This window comes from Hydra vulgaris, chromosome 04, assembly GCF_038396675.1.
Source record: "Hydra vulgaris chromosome 04, alternate assembly HydraT2T_AEP".
NCBI classification, from domain to species: Eukaryota; Metazoa; Cnidaria; class Hydrozoa; order Anthoathecata; family Hydridae; genus Hydra; species Hydra vulgaris.
The window spans coordinates 38,027,481-38,054,119 of record NC_088923.1 but is presented as its reverse complement, the minus strand read 5'-3'; the positions used below and the strand labels follow the sequence as shown (position 1 = coordinate 38,054,119).

General features: G+C 26.4%; 1 protein-coding gene across 1 annotated transcript in view; it reads right to left on the bottom strand.

Annotated features, from left to right (window-relative positions):
• The window catches only part of LOC100202645 (NPC intracellular cholesterol transporter 1), a 35,249-nt gene extending 17,900 nt beyond the window's left edge, over positions 1 to 17,349 (bottom strand). Inside the window, exons 1-4 of the mRNA XM_065796253.1 lie at positions 17,103 to 17,349; positions 10,299 to 11,615; positions 7,638 to 7,894; positions 1,877 to 2,282 (exon numbers count right to left, since the gene is read on the bottom strand). Of these exons, the coding sequence (XP_065652325.1) occupies positions 1,877 to 2,282; positions 7,638 to 7,894; positions 10,299 to 11,615; positions 17,103 to 17,141 (2,019 nt within the window). The 5' untranslated portion in view covers positions 17,142 to 17,349. The remainder of the gene's footprint in view (positions 1 to 1,876; positions 2,283 to 7,637; positions 7,895 to 10,298; positions 11,616 to 17,102) is intronic.
• Between the last annotated feature and the right edge of the window lie 9,290 nt (positions 17,350 to 26,639).

Below are 26,639 nucleotides of genomic sequence, written 5' to 3'. Positions count from 1 at the left end.
TTAAAATCAAGATAAAATGTTAGTGTGGCTTTTTCTTTGTACCTAACTGCATATATATATATATACATATATATATATATATATATATATATATATATATATATATATATATATATATATATATATATATATATATATATTGCTAATTTTAGGAACTTGTTATATGTTTAAAGGTCTTGGGGGACCCCTAAAAATATTTTCAATTTAAAAATTATTTAAAACCAATGTTTTTTTATCATATAGAACACATTAAGAGGGTGTCAGCATATATATTTCAAAAATGTTGCTTTTTGGAACACCCTAATATATATAACTTCAGGTTAGTTAATAGGAATGAGGCAACTGCACAGCTTTTTAAGATGACATATTGTGCAGAGTTCGAGTCAAGTTAAACATAAATTAACGTTTGCGCTCAATTTCTCCTCATTATCCTATAAGTGGTTCCAAAAATGCTATGAACTAACATCTTCTACATCAAATTTACATTATCATTGTGATTCTTACAACTACTATAAAACTAATTAGGATTCCTTAGTGATTTTTGTTGTTTAATGCATTTAAAAGCCATTTTGTTTTTAAATGTTTTTATTACTTATAAACAACCTCAACGTTTTAACAAAAATATTTTTCGCTATATATAGCATTAAAAAATATAACTTGTGACTCTTGTCCACAATTAATGACCGTTATACAAAATGTTATAATGATAAAAATATGCAACGCATAACTATTGTCAATAATTAGTTTTGCTAATTATTGATAAATTATTGACGCACATTAAAATCACAACAATGTTATATTTGATAAATATGGAATTTTACACTTTTATTTATAAGGTTTCCCTTTTAAATATATTTAAACTTATGCTATTTACCTCCCAGCTCACCAAGACCAAAGAGACCACTTTAGTCAAGGAGTCTGCCTTATTTTTAATTGAGGTTACAAACCTCTCTTAACTCTTTAACATTGAATCACAAACCTTGACAAACAAGGCTGCTGCACAGAGAAACAAGTTGAGCATGGTGCTACTAGTGACATGGTTGGGATTCCAAATTCAAAAACTCTTGCTTACAAAGTGACTGCTTAAACTCTACACCAATACCGCATACACAGCTGCTATATAACATTGCAACCATTTCACTTATCTGTGATGCAAAAAGATGAAAAGAAAAGGTAATGCTTTTCTTTTCATCTTTTTGATGCAAAAAAATGTTTAATGATAATAATAATAATAATCTAATTCTCAGATGACTAAATTTGGTATTTTCAAAAGTTCCTTTGTAGAGAATTAAAAAAACTTTTTAATAGTGCCATTAAAGAAATCAAGTCTAAATTTCCGGATCTCAATGAGTCTGAAATTATTATCTCTCTCAATAAAAAGGCAGAACAATTTGAAACTGTTCTCTCTTTAACATTCTAACCATTTTAGCTTCTACTAATTAAATTATTCACTAAACACTTCTTGTGGTCTGAACAATATTTTTGTCACAGTTTTATAAAAATATTTTTTAAATGATATATTGATATTCCTATACTAATGAATAGCAATATATATATATATATATATATATATATATATATATATATATATATATATATATATATATATATATATATATATATATATATATATATATATATACGTACACTTTCAGCAACAAAATTGGATAAAGCAAAGCAAAGCAAAAAAAAAAAAAAGTTCCAAGTTGACATTAAAAAGAATTATTTCCCTATATTTCCCAAAATAAAAATAGCTTTTGTAATTATAACTAATACTTAATATTACTACTTACACTGCAATTGTGATGACAGAAGATTTAATTAAATTTTAAATATTTTTAAAATCTGAATAATTATAGAGTATTTAATAACTTACCAGAACTCTTTTCATTGACTTAAACTGACCCAAACCAACAGCAATATAGAGGAACATAAGCACATAACTGACCAATATAGTTACTACATCAGATTCACTTGTACGAGCAATTTCATCTTGAACTGAACGCTCACTGGAATATGCCACTGATACACCAAGCTTGGGTGCTACATTCTCTTTCCATTCCCTGACATGCTCTAAAAATACTTTTTCCCATGCCTCAGCCTTTTCATTTTCTTTATCATTAAGATGATTTTTCACCACAAACGTGATAATCAATGCTTTTGACTCAGTATAACGGTCACCATGAAATCCACCAAATACAAGTTTTGGTGGAACAGGTGCTCCAAACTGACTCATACATGGTAATTTTAATTTTTCATTATTACTCAACGACGAAGGATTACTACAAAAAATAAAAGCAAACAAATATTATTACGATTTATTTTTTAATATTGCATCCAGTGTATACACAGTGGCATTTTTGAAAATACTTAATAATATAACAAATAAATCATATAAGCCATAGTTGAGCTCAACACTTCCCTCACTAATTTTAATTCCTTAAAAAATATGAAGTATAAATCATATAAGCTATAGGTGAACTCAACACTTCCCTTATTAATTTTAATTCCTTAACGAATATGAAAGTTGAAATGAGCTTCATAAAGGTAACGAATCAAACTAAGCTTTAATCTAAAACATTTTAAAATAGTTATTTATAAAAAAAAAAAAAAAAAAAAAAAAAAAAAAATATGCTTTAACATGTTGTTGAAATTAGTTTCAATAGATTAGAAAATATTGATAAAAAAAAACGTTTCCATTTCGTAACATTTTGTAAGAAGTTTAATAGAATTTTTTGGAACTTTTAAATTTTATAACATTTTTTAAAAATAATTTGATTATTAATAATAACTATTTCAAAAAGAATTAAAAAAGTTATTTTAATATTTTGATTTTTTTTTTACATAAAAAAAATTATGCCATTAACTCATAAAAAGTTTTGCACACAAGAAAATCAATCAACTCAACTTTCATAACTATGCCAGATGTTAATAATAAAAAGGCTTGTTAAATTTAGGAATTGCAAAAAAATGTAAAATCAAAAAACAAAGAAAATCAAAAATCAAAAAATTAATTTTTTTGTAATAATAAAAAAAGCATGTCATAAACAATAAAACTATTTTAAACGCTTATTTAGAATTTAAATCATATTATGAAATTTTAGTATATGCATTTTCCAAATTACATCATGATTATTTGTAAAACCTTGTTTTTTAAAACTCAGATTTTTTTTAACTGGTCAAACACGACGGGCAAGAATTGATTTTGGGAGGTCAAAATAGTAATTTTAGTCATTTCAGGTGATCGTTGACAACTGACTGGCCGTTATTTTCCACGCTGTGATTTTAAAAATATTTTTGCTTTTAAATAATTTTCTTAACAGTTCATAACGTTAACTCTGAACAATGGTTTAATAACCATTCACAATTTTTATTTTTTTAATTCAACAATTAATTAATCACAATATAAATAATCAATAACTATTGGCTAAGTTTAACAAAGAGATATAAACATGAATGCTGGTAACAAAGAAACCAGTTACAGACATGCAAAAAGATCCTAAAACAAATCAAATTTATTTAGAAAATGTTATAAAAATATTGGAGAATAAAAATAAAAACAATTAAAAAACAGAGTCATTCCATATGAAATCATCCAGACCATGACACCCTTACGTCTCAGAATTTGTTCATTTTTACCTCACTTGCAGTCCATATTAAAAAAATAATAATTACGAAAATTTTAGTTAAAAAACACACATGGGTTCCAGAGATATCAACAGTTGAAATAATGCTGACTCATCATTTTAGTGATTATCTGAAGCGACTACAAAGCAACTTTGACATATAGCATCTTCATAATGGCTTGGGGAAATTTCTTAAAATTTGACTTGATTGTCTCAGGAAATGCCTTGTTTATCCAATCTTGTTCAAAATTATTGGCTTGTTAACTAATGATTTTTGGAGGTGAAATAAAGAATGTGGCCCAAAATCCCGAGTAAAAAGTTTGATTGTATTTCATTATTTCATTTTAGGTGTAAGGAAAGCAATTGAAATGTTTTTTAAAACAATTGTTTAAATAAAACACCAAATAGTGTTATTTAGTGACTATTTTAGGACATTAATCAGGACCAAAAATACAATACCATATTGATATAAATAAAAATGTTGGCTATTTATAAGGGCCAACATTTTTATTTATATCAATATGGTATGGTATTTTTATTTATATCAATATCGTAATGATATTATTTAGTAGTTTAAGACTAATATAGTCATTGACATAATGAGGTAGGATTTTTTTTATTTTTATTTTTTACATAAAATGAATTAATAATAAAAAATTATTAAAATAAAAATTAACAACATATTTTTTTAGTTTAAGTTTGAGAAACAATTTATTTTCATTATTTCAAATTGGTGAAACCTTACATCCTATTATATCAAAAACAGACATAAGTTTTGTTTTGTTCTTTTTAAAGATTATACTTTACTTGTTTGTATTTTCTTAAAGAATGCGAACTTTATTGTTTTTATATTTTTTTGGCAGGTAATAGTATAAATAATAAACATATTCAATATGGAGAAATGTGACATTGGAAAAAGTTTTAACATTCATTGCCACAAAACTGGATTTTCTAAAAAACAATGTTTAGTTCAATTCAAAGATCTACCTTGTGAAAAACAAGAAGAAATAATATGGCTAGCAAACTTAAGGGAAAAATATTGTTCAAATAAGAATTATATGTTGTTATCATGAGCAGTATTATATAATATGGGAAATAGTACTAAGTATTGCAATCCTTTTGGAACACACAAGGAAAGTAAAAAAATTGCTAAAAAAGGTAACCTAACATTAATTACAACAGAATTGATATGAAAATTAAGAGATAGAATTTATTATTTATAAAATTTTTTTTATTTTTAGTTATTTAAAAAACTTAAAACTAAATTTGTTTCTTAGGTAATATAAAGACTTCCCAGGACTTAGCAAAATTTTTGCAAGAAAATAATGTTAATGTAACCCCATGTTAAGAATTCTGCAGTAAATGTTACAAAAAAGCAGTAGAAACAGATAAAGATTTAAATTCACAAGAAGAATGGGAATCAAAAAGTGAGAAAAAAATTAAGTACTACTTTAGAATTGCTTTAGAATTAGATACTACTTTAGAATTGCTTGGAATTTCACCAGTCAAAGTAAAAAGTCTTTCAAAACACAGCAAATTGCCTGCAGCAAAACAAAAGTTTAAGAACACTATTGACAAAGTTGCAAAAATGGTCTCATTAGCATATAATATTAAAGAAACTTCTTTAACAACAGAAATAAAAAGCCCAATTTCAAAAAACAACATTAACAATGACCATGATCTAGACATTTTTATGTATGTAATAAAAAAAAATTATGACACCAAAATTATGGACACGTACAAAAATATCAAGCTACTTTGAAGTGTCTGAGTATCTTGTTCGAATTGCAAGAAAATATAAAAATGAGCATGGAATTCTATCATTGCCCGAAAAAAAAACTGGAAACCCACTTTCACCAGAAACAGTTAATTTAGTGATTAACTTTTATCAAAGCGATGAATTTTCAAGAATGATGCCAGGAAAAAAAGATGCTCGAGCAATCTTTTAGAATTTGTCTTTCTTTTTTTCAAATCCTTGGATGTAAGGCTGAAAAGGAGGGGAAGTTTAAATAATTCCCACTGTCTACCTCATAATGTCAATGATTATATTAGTCTTAAACTGCTAAATAAAATCATAAAGATATTGATATAAATAAAAATGTTTAAAAACATTTCAGTATCTTTGATTTTAAAATTTAAGATTTTTAAAATTGTAAAAAGATCTCAGTTTTGAGTGCCTACTTTGAAATAAGAGGTAAGTCATATCGATTTGAAATAATGAAAATAAATTAGAGTTTATAAAGTTTCTCAAACTTAAACTAAAAAAAAAAAAATATATGTTTTTAGATTATATTTTAATAATTATTAATTCAATTTATGAAAAAAAAAAATTAGGGAGATGGGGGAGGGAGGGGGAGGGGGTTAGTCAGAGTCCCCTTGGCCCTCCCTTGGCATATGAATATAAATGTCCTAAAATAGTCACTAGATAACACTATTTCAGACCTTGTTAAGAAGCGTTACGCAGCTCGCATTTTGCCTGCAAAAAGGCGATTTGCCTACGCGTTCAGCAGTTTTGCGTTACGCAAAAACTTTTATCTTTTAGAATATTTGATGAATAATTAATGAATTATCTTTTGATTTGTTTACGTGACGTTTATTCAGAAGAAATAAAGTCGTAAGTAAAAGCATTTAACCGCAATTGTACACTAGTAGATTTTTTTGTTAAAGAAACAGTTTGTTTAATAATTTTTTTGTCGTTGTTAAAAATTAGTTAAAAAAAATTAAGTGTTTTAAGTTTTATCTTAAGAAATTCAATATATAAATTCCTTTTAAATATAAAAATTATTTTTTGACATAATAGTTTAAAAAATACACAATTTATTTTGATGTAAATATTTTATTAGTAAGATATTTGGTTTATTATTAATTCAATAACATAAAGTTTTAATGACATTCGTTTAATTTATGAAAATTATGATCACGAATATGTTATCTGATAAATAATTAAAAAAACTTTAAAAATTTTTTTAAAAACATTAAAAAGAGTTAACAAAAATAAATAAGAAAAAATTTATTTATAGTTAATAAAATAACCAAAAACCAACTGTAAAATTATAAGAAAATAAACAAATAATAATGTTACGTTTTATGAGAAAAATATTTTTTTCATAATTAAGTTAAGTTCATATTTAAAAAAATAATAAAAATGATTTTTCAAATAGAAACCTAGATTTTACTTGTAACTTTTGTTATAGTGAGAAAAAACAAACTGTTTGTATGATTTTTAATGCGTTAGTAAAATAACTTTAATTTACAATGCGGTACTTGAAAAGATGGAAGTGACGCAATATAACTTCTCACAATACAAAATATATTTGCTGAGTTAAGTTACTTTGAAATGCGTTATGCGTTTTCGTTACGCAGTGAAATCTCGTAACAAGGCCTGCTATTTGGTGTTTTATTTATATGTTTTAAAAAACATTTCAATTGCTTTTCTTACAAAATTTAAATTTTTTTTAAAAGATACTATTTTTAAATGCAAATTTTGATCAAGTATTAGAGAGACAATTGATGAATTTAATTTTTTTCAGTAGACTTAAAATGAAATAATGATATACAACTAAACTTTTTACTCAGGATTTTGGGCCACATTCTTTATTTCACCTCCAAAAACCATTAATTTACAAGCCAATAATTTTGAACAAGATTGGATAAACGAGGCATCTCCTGAGACAATCAAGTCTTGAGTGTGCTATTTTGGGATTCCTTGAATAAAAATCAATTGGGGTACCAAATTTTAAGAAATTTCCCCAAGCCATTATGAAGATACTATGTCAAAGTTGCTTTGTAGTCATTTCAGATAATCACTAAAATGATGAGTCAGCATTATTTCAACTGTCAATATCTCTGGAACTCATGTGTATTTTTAACTAAAATTTTTGTAATTATTATTTTTTTAATATGGACTGCAAGTGAGGTAAAAATGAACAAATTCTGAGACATAAGGGTGTCGAAAATGTTTTTTTTTTGATGATTTCATATGGATTTACCCAACAACAACAACATGACTACCTAGTACAACCCAAGATCTGATCATGCCAATCTGCTTCTCTACTTCCCATAGCTTCTGGTCCGCAAGGTTCGTCCATGTCAGTCCAACACACATCAAAATTTTCTTGATTTAATTGAAAATATTGCATGACACTGAAAACTGTACATGCAGAGTTATCAGGAAATAATGGTTGCAAACAAATGTCATTTAAACGAACTTTCTCTCCACTTTTTGTTTCACCAGTCAAATTCATTAAGTCTAATTGCAGCCAAAGAGTCTATCAAAAACAATTCAGTAAATTATTAACAAAAATTTAAAGGTATTAACAAAAATTAGACAACTAAATTTATATAAACATCTATTTACATTTATTGACCGATAGTTAAGGACATTTATAAATAATATCTATGTTTGAATGAGATTGAATGAGATTAAATGAATGACTTCAAGGCAGAAACCTCCTGAAGCAGAACATGTAAAAGTTCTGCTATAAACAGATTAAGTCTATAATGTCAATTATTGTGTTGAAACATTTTATTTCCAATTCGTTCAAATAATTGACATGTTGGTGAAAATTTTTTCTACAATGCTGCAATATATTTACAGTATTTGTATTTAAAACGATAATTTGTATTAGATTATACAATTTTCTAAATTATTTTAAAGTTTGTATGCAATTAGCACATGTTCCATCCATCAAAATAGCTTAAGTATTCATAATTAAACAATTAAAATTAGTGCAGGACTTATTCAGCCAGATGTCAGGAATGTTCTATGCATTAAATATCTTTTTTTAAATAAGCATTTCATGAGAGCTCAGCAAACTTTGGAAAAATCGACTACATGTTATGTGTAGATTTATCTAACTATAACATACTATCTAGAGATACAGATTCCTAAAAAGGACTCTGGATTTAAAAGTCACAAAAAGATTACTTCTTCCTCGTTTTTGGTACCCAGGAGCTCTTAAAATATAAAAAAGCTTATGGACTACTTATGGGAAAAAAATTAACACTTTTAGGTTAAAGGAACATTCAATTTTTGAACCAAGAGTCCTTAGGTATATTGGCAGCAAGGATTCCAGGACTCTGGGCTAAAGAACAGTAAGTTCCAAGTCATTAAATCTCATGAATCTTTCTCTTATACCAGATCATAAGTCAACCAACACGTTTGGAGTTTCAGAGACCAGGAAAAAATAGAGATATAAAGCCCAAGTACTTTAGGAAGTCCGCATCCCTGATACGATCCATATTAATAATTAATTTGTGTTTGTATTATGGTGCATTATCAAAGTTGGGCAAAAAATTATTATATCATTATTTTGTTGTCTGTATTTCCAAGTGTTTGAAATCAGAGCTGAATAAGAGGTCCCCACTCTGTAAATTGTTCACTTATGGGTTGGTTGATTTTGCTGATTGTGTGTTTTGTGCTTAATTGTAACTGTAGATTTAGACCAGAACGAGCCTAATGCAAACAGTAATCTGAGAATACATAGTTAGAGGACTAAGTAATAGTAATGCTATTTATTTTTTTGCAATATTACCTTGCAACAAAAAGAAAAATTTTGTTCATAGTTTACAGCTTGAGGTTCATAATGATTAAAAAAACATAAAAATTTAAAACAACATTAATTCAGAACAAGTTAAAAGTACTCAAACAGATACTAGTATTGACACAAGTAAGATTAAATTTTGGTTCCTATAATCTCCCATTAATTACTAGCTACCATCTTACTCAATATTGCTTATCTTGACTTATAAATTCAATAATATATAAATTGTGCCACTATTTATCTCAATTTGCTATTGCTGACTAATCAAACAAAAAGTGCTATAGTCTATTTTTATAGTTGATCAACAATTTCAGTGAGTACCAATTCGATTTAGAACCTACTAATGATAACAATATTCAAGATATTGTCTTTATAAACAATATTTTTCTGTTGAATTTGAAACTTATTTTTGTTGAGTATCAACTTTTTAGTTAAACTTGCATTGTTTAATATGAGGTAACCTTCTAAATTGGATTACCACTTTTCACATCTTTTTTACAAAGAGTAGCGTGTTAAAACAAGCATTATACATGTTCATTATCATTATTAAATTATTAACTAATTAACAAGCAAATATAAACATCTTAATTATTCTTCAAAACATTATGCAGATATTATCAAGTTATATTGTTTGTGTCATGATACAAATCATAACCAAAATTTAGTTGTTATTCTAAATAATAATTTGAAAATACTTTAAAACTCACAACCCTTGTTTCCTTGTTAGAGTTTTCACTGGGTATAAAATACCAATTTTAGAATGTTATTTTCCAGTTTTGATGCCATACTAAATTGAACTGATTAAAAGAGTTGAAAATGCTCTAACCAATCACAATGTTAGAAAATTAAGAACCTTAAAAATTTAATTAACTATGACTGACTACAAATGCTTGGTTTGGACTCGCTTGTATGATTTATTAACACGCACTTGTATTATTTTTATTCATACGCACTTGTATAATTATTATTTACAATAACTGTTTGTATTTGAGTTTCATGCTTTTATCACGCAACCATTTTTATACACAAAATCTAAACCTTATGTCAAACTTCAAATGTAAAAATGAACAATTTAAAAATACTAAAAAGTTAAAGTAAAAATGCAAATGAAATATTTATAAGTACTTACTGCATTTAGTATGTCTTTGTACATAACTCCACTAAAATTAGTAGGTTCTTGTTGTTGGTATACAGTATAACTATCAACATCTCTGTATCTTAAACTGCTGATGATTATTTGTTCAGTGCGATAAAATGGAGAGAAATTTGAATCAAAATAATCCTTTTCAACTCTGGCAACACTATCTGCAGCTGACCACAAATCAACAGGATTAGTAACAACTTTGAACATAAATAAACCAGCAGAGCATACTAATAGTGCAAGTAAACTAACTAATATAACTGTACAGGGATAGTTAGCACACCACGTTCCCCAAACTTTAAAGTAATATTGTAAAAACTTTTCTACATGAACACCAAGATTAATTAAACAACTTTTATGAGATTTACTTTGATTTTGATGATCCATGGTATGAAGAGATTTAGCATAAAAATTATCGGTCATAACTTCAGATAAAGAATTTGCTCTTGCAGAAACCTCTAGTTCTTTTTTAGAGGTTCTAAGAACCAAAACGACATTATAAACTGAAAACAATAAGATCCAAGCAAAAAGAGATACACCAACAATAAATGGAAATACTTTAAAACCAAGAATTAATGTAGGTTTAGTTGGAGCAGGTGGTGTTGGAGGAACTGGACAACTTTTTTGACAGTCTTGGCAAGAACATGCTGAACTATTTTTTCCTGTTCCAATATCAAAAAATGCTTCATTGCACTGTATCATTGTCATATTGTCACTAGTAATATTTTGTGCAGGTTCATCAATATTAAAAACGATATTAAAAGGGGCATTAGGAGGAGTGCCAATAAAACTTAAAAACTTAGTTGGACTACATTTGTCAGCTGTTGTACCACACATAAAGTCTAAAACGTGACCATTGTTACCTGAAAATATTACATCTTTGCAAGAATTATAAAGTCCATTTGAAAATGCTTGTGTTACATAAAATACGGAGTTAGGAGTTATAGCTGGCTCTTTTTCATTATAACTATATTCCAGAAACATGGATTGGTTTGGAGAGCATGTAAAATCACACCACATATTGTAAAAATTCTTAATACAAGATGGACATCTTGAAAATAAAGTAGCTGCTGTTTCTAATTGATCACGGAGATTTATTAACTGTTGTAGTCCACAACATGTTTGAGTTTTTTCTATGGTTTCAACAGCTAGATATGGGCAAACATTTTTAAGAATACTATACATTTCTGTTGTTACATTTTTTGCAGGCCCATTATAAACATGATTGTAGGGTTCATTTGGTTTAGGCATAGAGCCATACATTGAACAATAACCATTTTGTCGAATTATGAAACCAGATGAAACCTACAAGTAACCATACAAAACTTTTAGCTTGAAGACTTATTAAAATTAATTTAAAAAAAATTTATATAAATCTGAATCTAATATATATTTATCATAAAAGGGACTATTTTGTTAAAATTATTCCACATAATAATATCTTGAAATTTATAATAAAATTATTATAAATGTCAGGGGTTGCATTAACTCAAAAATTGAATAAATTTTTTTTTAAACCATTCTTTTTTTTTCCTATTTAAAATTTTTTTGAAGTTTAGATATATACAGGCTTGGTAAGGAAGGTATAAATGCATGCCATTATATGACTTTGCAAATAATATTTTGTTTTGACAATTTGACCACAGCTGTTAAAATGTTTCGCAAATTTAAAATGAACAATTAAAAAATGCGCTGAAAAATGCAAGACATAACTAAAAAAAACTTTATTTAAGTAAATCAGGCGATCTTAAAAGGAAAAAAAAATAAAAAGAATTTGACAAAACAAAAACACTAATTTATTTATTTTTATAGATGATTAAAAAAATCTATGAAAAAAACAAACAAATAAATAAATCTACAACTGCAAGAATAATAACAATCAAAAATTACATAAAATACTAATAAATAATATATATCAGGGATGCGAAGTCCCAAAAAGAACTCCGGATTTAAAAGTTACAAAAAGATTACTTTATCCTAGTTTTTGGTATCCAGGACCTCTAAAAATTAAAATAGGAAAAAATTAAGACTTTTAGGTTAGAGGAAAATTGTTTTTTGAGCCCGGAGTCCTTAGGTATAATGGCGGCAAGTACTCAGGGCTTAAAAACACTAAGTTTCAAGTCATAAAATCTCATGAATTTTTTTATTATAGCAGATAATAAGTTAACAAACATGTTTAGAGCTTCTGGACACTACAGACCTGGAAAAGGTAGAGATAAAAAGCTGGAAAAGGTAGAGATATAAAGTCCCAAAAGGACTCCTCATCCCTGATATATAAATTAATTCATGTTATTAAAGTTTTTTAGCTTTATTTTAAAATAAGTAATACAAGCAATTTAAATTAAATAAATAAGTATTTAGTTTTTTAAATTAGTTTTTGTATATTTTTAAACACTTCTGTTTTTAATTTTATATAAATATTTGTGCGAGAGAATTACAAACATTTAATTAATGATTATTTTTGATTTATAAGAAAATGTTAAATAATGATTTTAAATAAGTAGTTGCAATTTTTTCAAACTAAAAATAATTAAATTCCATTAGACTGGAATTGTTTGTGGTTGTTTCGTTTTCAATATTATATTTCACTGTCTTATTCAAATTTTTCTGACCATTTGTCTAAACTAAGATATTGCAATTTTAATCATGCTTATTGTTAATAATAATAACAATAATAACATGGTTTTATAATATTATTTATTATAAATTCAAAATCGATGCACAAATATTTATTATTAAATAGTAACTATTAAATTTTGTGATAAAAACAGTGCTTACAATTTTAAAAAAAAACTAAAAATTTTAAGACCAAATGCATTTTCAGATATCACAATTCGTGATCACTTAATTCGCCCCATGTAGATACTACACAACCCGAACATAGCCTAATACAATTGCAAGATTTAGTGAACGTTTTAATTATTTTTTATTCTACTACATACCCCAATATATAGCTACTATATGACCTGCTACATAACTATTAAATAAGCCGATGCATAGGTAGTATAAAGCACACAGGCTACCCATCCACTACATAGCTATTATACAGCATGCTACTATGTAACTTGCTATATAGCTATTACATAGCCTGTGGCTTGCAACATAGCTACTACATAGGTATACAGCTGTCTTTATATAAAATATAACATACAATGTTTTAAATATACTTAATAAAATATATGCTAACTTTAGTGAAATAAAATCGAATATTGTCAAGGAAAAAAAAAAGTAACTTTATAATACCTGATATTGGCGATATAAAATCAAAACAAAAACAAGTTAAAAAATTAAACTTGACATCAATTATTGTTAAGTAAACTACCTAGGAGAATAACTAACAATTGTAGCTAAGTGCATTAAACAGTAGTTAAGCACATTAAATTATACAATTTAATGTACTTAATTATTCATATAGAATAAAAAATTAAAAAATTAGATACAACTTTATCGATACTTAAACCATAAGCCATTATTATTAGCTTGCTACTTTATTTTAAAATGTTTCGCTAATAAAAAAACATTAGTAAAGATTAGAGTTTAAATGTCATTAATTTTTAACATATAATTCAAAATCTTTTTAATTCAGCACATTTTTTAAATGTTAATAAATGTGGTAAACCGTCAAAATAAAATATTATTTATGCGGTCATATAATGGCATAAGATCACACACAATACTGACCACACATGTATATTTACCCATATATATACATACATACATACATACATATATATATATATATATATATATATAACATGTTTTGAAAATCAGTATACATTTTAAAAACGCGCTGAAAAAATTATCTAAACTAAACTATAAAGAAACTTGAAAGAAAACTTATCGTAAAAGAAGCAAATAAATAATTGCAAAAAAAAAAAAAAAAAAAAAACTAAAACTTAACTAAAATACATAATAAAAAACTATAACAATAGAATTATCTAAATTATGTTTGGAATAAACAAATTTGAATCGTTTATCTTTACTAATGGTTTTATAATATAATATTATTTGAAAACCTTTTTAAATTAAGTAACAACTTGCTTATAACTTGCTTATATATTTATTTAAAAAGTTGATACAACTTTTTTTTATTTGAAGACATTTATAATAAAAATTACATACTTATATAAATATTATCTATATAAAATATATATATTATATAAATATTATATATATATATATATATATATATATATATATATATATATATATATATATATATATATATATATATATATATATATATATATATATATATTTGTTGAACGTTGTAAATCTCAAAAGAATCACAGTTAGCCAAATTTTTGCAATTAAGAGATAAATTCAAGTGTTTAAATATATGAGATTGTTTATCACTTTTAAGGTGCTCATTTATTCTAGTTGCCAGACACTTGGCATGAGCACCTTAAAAGTGATAAACAATTTCATATATTTAAACACTTAAATTTATCTCTTAATTGCAAAAATTTGACTAACTGTGATTCTTTTGAGATTTTGGATAATGCCCCAAACAAACACAAATTAAAGATAAAAGAAGCCCTCCACATTAAATGGGAAAGTCCCTCACTTAATAAACAAGCTTTACATTATACTATAAACTTATCTATTTAATTTTACTGTCAGTTTATTTATATATATATATATATTTTTTTTTGACAGTTGGTTATTTTAATTGGTTATTTACCAAGTTATTTTGTAATAAATATATTGGTTTATTATGTATAATTTTTTGTCGGTTAATATTTCTCTGTAAAGACTTCTATTTTTTAATATATATTTCAGAGTTTTTTATTATTGAAAAATAATCTTTTGAAAATGTAAATAAAATTTTACGAAACATGTCAAGAATAAAAAACATCGTGTTATTTAAAAATATATATATATATTATTCATTGATATTTTAAAATAATAAAAACCATTAGCAGTGATTTTTTACTTCATTTAAATGCATTTTAATAATATAAAAACATCAGTAAAGATGTTATTTAAAACATCTTTACTGATTTGTTTAAACAAAGTTATTTAACTTAAACAGCTTTCAAAAAAGTTTTTTTTTCTTCTCAACAAGATCTTGCTACTTTACGAGTTAAATAACTTTAATGATTCCTATATAAAGTTTATTAAAGAGACCATCGCTGTTTAAAGTCGTCACTTATAAAATTTAATTATTTTTTTATTTTACTTATAAAAAAATACAATAATTAATTTTTATATATATTAATTAATTTTTATTTTACTTATAAAATAAATATATAATTAAATATTTAAAAAAAATATTTATACAACTTTCAATGATTATATAAATTAAATTAATTACAATCATTGGCTACTTCATTTAAAAGCATTTTGCTAATACAATAACATTAGTATTGAAATTATCTATTTTCAACATAATTAAAAACTAATTCTTTCAGCACATTTGTTAAAAACCATGGTTAAATTGTTAAAACAAAATATTACTTATGTGGTCATATAAAGACTTAAAATCACACGCCCTTCTGGCCTGTATAAGCATGTATATGCATATATACATGCAAACCTCGGAATTAAGAAAAATGAGGTCTGCAATAAATTGCCGACCTTAAACTGTTTAAGTCGGCATCAGGTCAGCAAAAAAATTTGACACAAAGGGGTTATCATAAAATAATTTATTATAAAACATAGAAACAAGGTAGGGCAATTTTTTACAGACCTTAAACAATTTTAAGTCAGCAATTAGGCAGCAATATATATATATATATATATATATATATATATATATATATATATATATATATATATATATATATATATATATATATATATATATATATATATAATGAATTTCAAAGTAGAAAAATTTTTTTAGAATGCATCATTGTTTATCCAGTCACAGTCACAAAGTCCCTGCTATTTTTTAGCAAACCCAGCCTCAGCCTTCATTAAATTTCAACCCTGGTCACTTACTATGTATACTCACTTATGAATAGATAACTTATTGTTTGGCAAATTACTCAAGTTATCACATACTTATGAGTGGGATATGATCTAGACACCTCTAACTAAAAAGACTTCATTTTTATACAACCTTTTACAAATTTTAAAATCTATATAAGTCATAATTTGTTTAAAATAAGTACACATCTGACATGAGCAACTTATTATTTTAGCTTAAACATTTTCTCATCAAAAATGAAACCCTCCAATTATACTTTAGCGAAATTTATTGTTAATTTAATTATTTTCGCAAACAATTGATAAATTTAAATTTATCCTAAAATAACTAATTTTTAATTTATAAAACATATTTATTAGTGTTTTAAATTGTTTTATTTTGAGCCAGCTACTTGGCACAAAATTTATGTGGCACAAAATAAAACAAAATATATGTGGCACTAAATAAAACAAAATATATGACAAAAAAAAAGGTGTATACATAAAATAGTTAAAATTTGCAACTTGTTTTTATTCAAATTAAAAGAAAAAGTTAAGTAGAGCGCTATTTTAAAAAGGATCAAAACATCTTCAAAGTAAAAAATTTAATTTAAGTATTTTTTACAAAGCAAATTTATCATAACAACAAGCATGCTAACAAATATAAACTTTTTTTTCTATTTACAACTAATAGGGATTTTGAATTTTTAATAATATTCACAGCATAACTAAATTTCAGTCTAAAAATCTTAATTCGATTTGAAATTGGATTTAAAAACTTTAAACTTGTTTAGGCAAAACCGAACAACATTGAAAAAGACATTTAGATTTAGGAAAATTATACAGCTTATATTAACAAATTTGATAAAAAAAACTAACCGATAAGACAAAACCAAAAAATATTGTGGACACGATCATGTTTTGAAATATGGTTAATCAAATTTTTTTTACAAAGTGTTCCATGAAAGCTAATAAGTCCATCAGCCCATAAAACAGTTTGCCAAAACCGTACAAAACGCAAAATATGAGGGAGATATATTAACAAAATTCGTTAACCCAATAATTTATAATTCGCGTGTGTTTGGCGAGAAAATCAAATCGTCACTGATGTTGCTATAGTTACAGTAAAACTTTTTTGAACTGCTCCTATTTTAGCAGATTTGCTTAAACCCAGTAAATGTATATAATGTATTAGAATAAGTGGTGCAAATTTAACTAGTTCATTGTGTAGCAAAAATAGAAAAATAATACGTAAGAAAGATAATGCGTAATGCCTCGTTAATAATTTTAATGAGTAATGGAAAAAAAAATTGAGAAAATAATAAAATGAGGTTAAAAAATGACACGTACAAAATTCTTTGTACGTTCGCATACAATAATTGTTACTATTAAGATCTTTTTTGTCTTTATAGTAACAGTTGTGACTACTAAACTTGAAAAAAGTATTTTATTTTTTGCGTTTGTATTAGCAATCTAATACCATAACCTTTTAAAATTTAAATATTCGAACTTTGCACTGATTTTTATGGTTACTATTACATCATGTTTCTTTGCTCTGATCTCCGTGAAAATTAGTGCAAAGTCCAAAACGTCATTCTTAAATATCAATCAGTCAATGTATTTCTGAAATAGTTGATGTCACATTTCAAGGTTGTTTACAAAAAGTAAAATTATTAACATTATGTAAACACCTAATCACAATGAATAAAATAGTAATGGTTATGTTAATGGAAATAATGTTTATAATAACGAACATAAGAATCACAATAATAATAGGAAGAAAAGTAACAATAACAAAACAGCAGCAATAGTAATAACAATAATAATAACAATAATAATAAATAATAACATAAATTAAAACAAAATGTCTTAATAAAATCTTATTTTTCAGTTTCACTAATTATACCAGTAAGTATTTTAAAAGTATTCTTCAAGAGCGTATAAGTTATGCTCAAAATAGAATGAAATTAAAGTTTGTTTTTTTTTTTACTTTTTTTTTATCTAATTATTCATTAATTTTTACCATCTATTTAGTATCAAATTGAAAAATTAAAAATTTTATTATAGTTTTACAAAATCAGGTTTGGTGTCACCCGTATATAAATAGTACTAAATTAATAAAGTGACACTTTTTAAAAATAAAAGGTGTCATTTCATTAATGATATTTTTATTTTGTTGCTTATATATATAAATATATATATATATATATATATATATATTTATATATATATATATATATATATATATATATATTTTATATATATATATATATATAAATATATATATATATATAAATATATATATATATAAATATATATATATATATATATATATATATATATATATATATATATATATATATATATATATATATATATATATATATATATATGATTTAAATGTTGACATCTTGTACGAGAGTGTATATATAAAAACTAATTTAAAAAATCAGATAATAAGAATTCTCTCAATACTAAATAATTTATTTGAAATTTTCGCCGGATTATAGGCACCGGCATCATAAGCATATAAAATAAATTGTGACCGTTAAATAACAACAACAAAATTTTTTTTTTTTTTTTTAGTTTTGACGTCACCTTTATAATGGCTTCTTTTACTTAAATATGAAAAAAATCCAAAGTGTAAAAATTTGTTTTAACATATTGTCCATTTACCAAATTCATACCACCGTACATTGGAGAACATTGATGTTTTTGTATTTCCAAGGCTTCACGGACTTTTCTTTCAAATTTTTTATCCTCAACTTTAATTGTTTCTGCCCTATCCCATTCAATATCCTCATCGCACTTTACTTTATGCAAAGCTAATGCAGACTAGTTTAACTTGCCTTCAGTCAAAAATTATTGGTGTTGTTGAACCCTTGTTCTTATTTGAAGTTTTGATTCACCGACATACACTTTGGAACATTTGCACTTAATTAGATAGGTTCCAGGTTGGTTGTTGCATGGTAATTTTGATTTATTTCTAGACGTTAATAGCGTTTTTAGGTTAGCATTTGACTTAAAAACAGTTCTATAAACAGCTTTTCTGAATATTCTTCTAAGTCTGGGAGATATTATTGGTATCCATGGTTAAGAAATTGTATTTCATCTTTGTCAATTAATCTTGACTTAGTTTTGTTAATAAAGTCTTTTGAATTTTTTAACCTAATAGAATTTTTATTTAAGACCGGTTGAATTCTTCTAACCAAGTAATTCGAAATTCCATAACAAGGTGTGCCAATAGTTAATACAACGACTCTCATCGGATAAGATTTGTCTTGTTTATGAGCTTTAATTAACCCATACAAACGTAGTGGAACAGGATCACTCGGATATATGCTTTCATGTTCATCTTTATAAAAATGTTGCTTTTTGTTAAGCTTCGAAAGGTTTCGAAAGACTTTATTTTAATTGTATAACTTGGGATCAATACTAAAAATTTTTGTTGGGCCAATTTATTCTCTAATTTTTTCAATTGCTTTATCATGTTATATTCTCACGAATCCTATTCCTTTATCAAATGGATAAATATCAATTTTCATGTCTTGATTAATTTCTTTAAATGCTTTTCTTTGATCTCTCGTTAGACTATAATTAATTTTTTTGCCCATTTTAAGTTCTCTCAGTACATTTTTCCTTAAGGCTTGCGCTTTTTCAACTTCTTTATTATATTCGAGTTTTAAGGCAGACGATTCAGTTGTTGTAATAATGTCCATGTAAGGTATAGATCTCAAGGAAGGGACAAAGTGTGGACCAAGATTCAGAAGATCGATTTGATTTTCAGGTATCTTGGTATCACAAAGATTTAAAATCACGTTTTTAGTGTATTCTGTTGATTTATTATTACTTTTGTTGTAACTGAGTTCACTTTGAAGTATTTTAAACTTTTTAATTAGCCGTTCTTTAGATTTTATAAACATATTTTCACGAGCTTTTTAAATAGAATAAAGCTTTTTTAAAAAGACAAAGACTTTAATCAGTGATAAATATCACCTGATTAAAGCCTTTGTCTTCAATTTTATTTTTAAGATCTCTCTCGAGGTTTTTAGTAATATTAATAAGATTAAAGTATCGTCTTTCAGAATCATTTTTTCTACAAACTAAAAGCTCAAATCTAAAACGAAAAAAAATACTTCTTGCTTTCGTTGAATTTACAGGACAATTGATACGTAAAGATTTCGGAATTAACTTATGTTTCTTGCATTTTTATAAAAATAAAAATTAATTTTTTGATTTAGCTATCGACTTAAATTATATGCTGATGATGCCGGTGCCTATATTCCGGCGAAAATTTCAAATAAATTATTTAGTATTGAGAGAATTCGTATTATCTGATGTTTTAAATTAGTTTATATATATATATATATATATATATATATATATATATATATATATATATATATATATATATATATATATATATATACATATATATATATATATATATATATATATATATATATATATATATATATATATATATATATATATATATATATATATATATATATATATATATATATATATAATTATATTTAGATGAATAAAAACAACTGATTAGCGGGACTTAAAGTTTCATGCCCGAAGGCAATCATCAGCCGTTAATACAAACAAAAAACGTAAACAAACCGTTACAAAAACGTAAAAAATTACTGTAGAATGACATCTGACGTTATAAACAAATCTACGTAAAAAACAAATCAAAAAATAAAAAACAAAAAGCCGTTATAGTTTACTAGTCCCCTGTGTCAAATAAAGATAATAGGAATTTTTTTGAATGTCGACACTGAGATACGATTTCGTTTTTTTTATTCAGTAGGTTTTTTCCATTATGCGATAAAATTACATATTTTTCGTAGAGACAAAGGTGGCATATTTTTGTTGCTAGATTGTAAGGTTTACAACGTTTGACAATTTTCCATTCTATAATGGGCTTTATGTTTTGGTCTTTTAAGCTCCATATTTCCTTAGATAGTTCTGTGTCATTTCTATATTTAACTGATGCAAATGATTTGAGATGGTTTGCGTATCTTAGTTTAAAAGGTGTATTACTAATGCCAAAATATACTTTTTTATTACGATCATGATGACTGGAACTTACGGTTGCTTGATAGACAATATTACTAGATAAACATTGATTGTTCAAAGGACAAAATGCTTTATCTACGCAGTTACATTGGTTGGTTTTTAATTGATTTTTGTTGTGTAAAATTTTGAAATTATGCGAATTTATGATAGATTTTAGGTTAGGCATGCAACTGTAGCTAATCTTAATAGAATTTCGGTTGAATATTTTATGTAGCTTGTGGCCGGCTGGAAAATGTAAGTCAATAAGGGCTAGAAAACGGTTTCCTATTTTTGTTTTGACGTTTAAGCTGAACGGAGGGTTATACCAAATAATATTACGTTTACGTTGCTTTTTTTGTTGATTTTGACTTGAGATTAATTGTGGTTGGTAGGTAAGGTTCGATTTGTATCCCGATTTTTTTAAAGCCTCCTCATACGGTGGAATAGCCTTTTTGAAGAATTTTTCATTAATTGACATGGAAGATAATCTTTGTTCAATATTGCGAGGGATTGCTTTTATTATGCTTGGAGGGTGGTTGGAATTGGAGTGGATGTACCTTATTTGATTATCAGGTTTAAAATATGGTTGAAACGTATCGTTACTTAGATTTAACGTAACATCGAGGTAGTTAACAATTTTTAAATTAGATTGAATGGTGATTTGAAGATCGTTTCTTTTAAAAATGAGTGTTATATGCTTTTTGATTTTTTCCATTTGCTGACCGTTTTTGTTCTTGAATACAGTAAGACCGTCGTCACGATATAGGCCGAAATCTTCTTTCTTATAATGTAGTGAAATTTGATACAGTATGAAAATACCTATTAATTCGCAAACTTCAGCACCATCAAATGCCCCCATTGTTACATCGAACAACCCACCTCTTTTTTTAATCCATGCTTCATCGTTGTTGAAGATAAGAGATTTTCTTGCATGCTTTATTAATGCTTTGTCTTCGCTTTTGATGACGATATGATGGTCAGCAAAATTCATAGCATTGTTGAGGGTGCTTTCCTTTATGGAAGGGTAAAAATCGTTAACATCAAAAACTAGGAATTTGTATAAGTGCTTATTGGTGATTTTTTTAAACCAGTCTAAAACATTTTGCGTACTTTGCCATTGATTCAAAAAAAGTTTATTTTTAAGTTCACAATTAATTTTTGTTAAAATTACCTTAGAAATTCGTCCTACCTCATTTTTTGAAGGGTTCAAAAGGCGCACAGATGGATTGTTTACGAAGTTTTCCTTGTGATCTTTCAAAGTGAAAAAACAGTTAGAGGATCCGTTTATTTCTATTTTTTTATATACCTCGTGGTTGGTTAAAATTTGTTTTCCTTCTTTGTTTATATGGTCTTTTAATTTTGGATTTGCTTTTTTGTAGGTAGTGGTAATGGCATTTGTTAACAGATTATTGTAATCTTCTTTAGACAGTTTATACATATTTGATGTTTTGTCAGCATGTGTTATGGTTTTGTGAGATTTACGTATAGTTTTGATATCTTCTTTCATACCATTTTGAAAAGTGTTGCGTATGTCTTGAAACTTTATTGATTTAATAAGATTGATTAAGTCTTTTTCAAAGAATGACATTTCTTTTATTTGCGGTGGACATATAGGAGATCTAATTCCGTAGTTTGTATAATTGATATTGTCTTTAGTTCTTGGATCGTTATTAATAAAAAAGAACGCTTTCCATCTCATTTTCTTTAAGAATAATTCCGTTTTGTTTAATAATTTTAATTTAAAGTCTCTTTCTGACGGTATTGAAATGTTTTTTATTGAGTAATCAAAGTTTATTTTATCCATCGCGTTGACGACTTGAGTAAAGTGCTCAACTTTACGGAGCAAATATTTGTATAGATATCGATATATATTCGAGGTTAAGTATTTTGATGTAATAATACGAAGTCTCTTGTACGTGTTACAGTGCTCAATATTACTGAATAATAGAGCTATATATAATTATATTTAGATGAATAAAAACAACTGATTAGCGGGACTTAAAGTTTCATGCCCGAAGGCAATCATCAGCCGTTAATACAAACAAAAAACGTAAACAAACCGTTACAAAAACGTAAAAAATTACTGTAGAATGACATCTGACGTTATAAACAAATCTACGTAAAAAACAAATCAAAAAATAAAAAACAAAAAGCCGTTATAGTTTACTAGTCCCCTGTGTCAAATAAAGATAATAGGAATTTTTTTGAATGTCGACACTGAGATACGATTTCGTTTTTTTTATTCAGTAGGTTTTTTCCATTATGCGATAAAATTACATATTTTTCGTAGAGACAAAGGTGGCATATTTTTGTTGCTAGATTGTAAGGTTTACAACGTTTGACAATTTTCCATTCTATAATGGGCTTTATGTTTTGGTCTTTTAAGCTCCATATTTCCTTAGATAGTTCTGTGTCATTTCTATATTTAACTGATGCAAATGATTTGAGATGGTTTGCGTATCTTAGTTTAAAAGGTGTATTACTAATGCCAAAATATACTTTTTTATTACGATCATGATGACTGGAACTTACGGTTGCTTGATAGACAATATTACTAGATAAACATTGATTGTTCAAAGGACAAAATGCTTTATCTACGCAGTTACATTGGTTGGTTTTTAATTGATTTTTGTTGTGTAAAATTTTGAAATTATGCGAATTTATGATAGATTTTAGGTTAGGCATGCAACTGTAGCTAATCTTAATAGAATTTCGGTTGAATATTTTATGTAGCTTGTGGCCGGCTGGAAAATGTAAGTCAATAAGGGCTAGAAAACGGTTTCCTATTTTTGTTTTGACGTTTAAGCTGAACGGAGGGTTATACCAAATAATATTACGTTTACGTTGCTTTTTTTGTTGATTTTGACTTGAGATTAATTGTGGTTGGTAGGTAAGGTTCGATTTGTATCCCGATTTTTTTAAAGCCTCCTCATACGGTGGAATAGCCTTTTTGAAGAATTTTTCATTAATTGACATGGAAGATAATCTTTGTTCAATATTGCGAGGGATTGCTTTTATTATGCTTGGAGGGTGGTTGGAATTGGAGTGGATGTACCTTATTTGATTATCAGGTTTAAAATATGGTTGAAACGTATCGTTACTTAGATTTAACGTAACATCGAGGTAGTTAACAATTTTTAAATTAGATTGAATGGTGATTTGAAGATCGTTTCTTTTAAAAATGAGTGTTATATGCTTTTTGATTTTTTCCATTTGCTGACCGTTTTTGTTCTTGAATACAGCAAGACCGTCGTCACGATATAGGCCGAAATCTTCTTTCTTATAATGTAGTGAAATTTGATACAGTATGAAAATACCTATTAATTCGCAAACTTCAGCACCATCAAATGCCCCCATTGTTACATCGAACAACCCACCTCTTTTTTTAATCCATGCTTCATCGTTGTTGAAGATAAGAGATTTTCTTGCATGCTTTATTAATGCTTTGTCTTCGCTTTTGATGACGATATGATGGTCAGCAAAATTCATAGCATTGTTGAGGGTGCTTTCCTTTATGGAAGGGTAAAAATCGTTAACATCAAAAACTAGTTAAAAACTAGTTAAAAAAATCGTTAACATCAAAAATTATATATAGCTCTATTATTCAGTAATATTGAGCACTGTAACACGTACAAGAGACTTCGTATTATTACATCAAAATACTTAACCTCGAATATATATCGATATCTATACAAATATTTGCTCCGTAAAGTTGAGCACTTTACTCAAGTCGTCAACGCGATGGATAAAATAAACTTTGATTACTCAATAAAAAACATTTCAATACCGTCAGAAAGAGACTTTAAATTAAAATTATTAAACAAAACGGAATTATTCTTAAAGAAAATGAGATGGAAAGCGTTCTTTTTTATTAATAACGATCCAAGAACTAAAGACAATATCAATTATACAAACTACGGAATTAGATCTCCTATATGTCCACCGCAAATAAAAGAAATGTCATTCTTTGAAAAAGACTTAATCAATCTTATTAAATCAATAAAGTTTCAAGACATACGCAACACTTTTCAAAATGGTATGAAAGAAGATATCAAAACTATACGTAAATCTCACAAAACCATAACACATGCTGACAAAACATCAAATATGTATAAACTGTCTAAAGAAGATTACAATAATCTGTTAACAAATGCCATTACCACTACCTACAAAAAAGCAAATCCAAAATTAAAAGACCATATAAACAAAGAAGGAAAACAAATTTTAACCAACCACGAGGTATATAAAAAAATAGAAATAAACGGATCCTCTAACTGTTTTTTCACTTTGAAAGATCACAAGGAAAACTTCGTAAACAATCCATCTGTGCGCCTTTTGAACCCTTCAAAAAATGAGGTAGGACGAATTTCTAAGGTAATTTTAACAAAAATTAATTGTGAACTTAAAAATAAACTTTTTTTGAATCAATGGCAAAGTACGCAAAATGTTTTAGACTGGTTTAAAAAAATCACCAATAAGCACTTATACAAATTCCTAGTTTTTGATGTTAACGATTTTTACCCTTCCATAAAGGAAAGCACCCTCAACAATGCTATGAATTTTGCTGACCATCATATCGTCATCAAAAGCGAAGACAAAGCATTAATAAAGCATGCAAGAAAATCTCTTATCTTCAACAACGATGAAGCATGGATTAAAAAAAGAGGTGGGTTGTTCGATGTAACAATGGGGGCATTTGATGGTGCTGAAGTTTGCGAATTAATAGGTATTTTCATACTGTATCAAATTTCACTACATTATAAGAAAGAAGATTTCGGCCTATATCGTGACGACGGTCTTGCTGTATTCAAGAACAAAAACGGTCAGCAAATGGAAAAAATCAAAAAGCATATAACACTCATTTTTAAAAGAAACGATCTTCAAATCACCATTCAATCTAATTTAAAAATTGTTAACTACCTCGATGTTACGTTAAATCTAAGTAACGATACGTTTCAACCATATTTTAAACCTGATAATCAAATAAGGTACATCCACTCCAATTCCAACCACCCTCCAAGCATAATAAAAGCAATCCCTCGCAATATTGAACAAAGATTATCTTCCATGTCAATTAATGAAAAATTCTTCAAAAAGGCTATTCCACCGTATGAGGAGGCTTTAAAAAAATCGGGATACAAATCGAACCTTACCTACCAACCACAATTAATCTCAAGTCAAAATCAACAAAAAAAGCAACGTAAACGTAATATTATTTGGTATAACCCTCCGTTCAGCTTAAACGTCAAAACAAAAATAGGAAACCGTTTTCTAGCCCTTATTGACTTACATTTTCCAGCCGGCCACAAGCTACATAAAATATTCAACCGAAATTCTATTAAGATT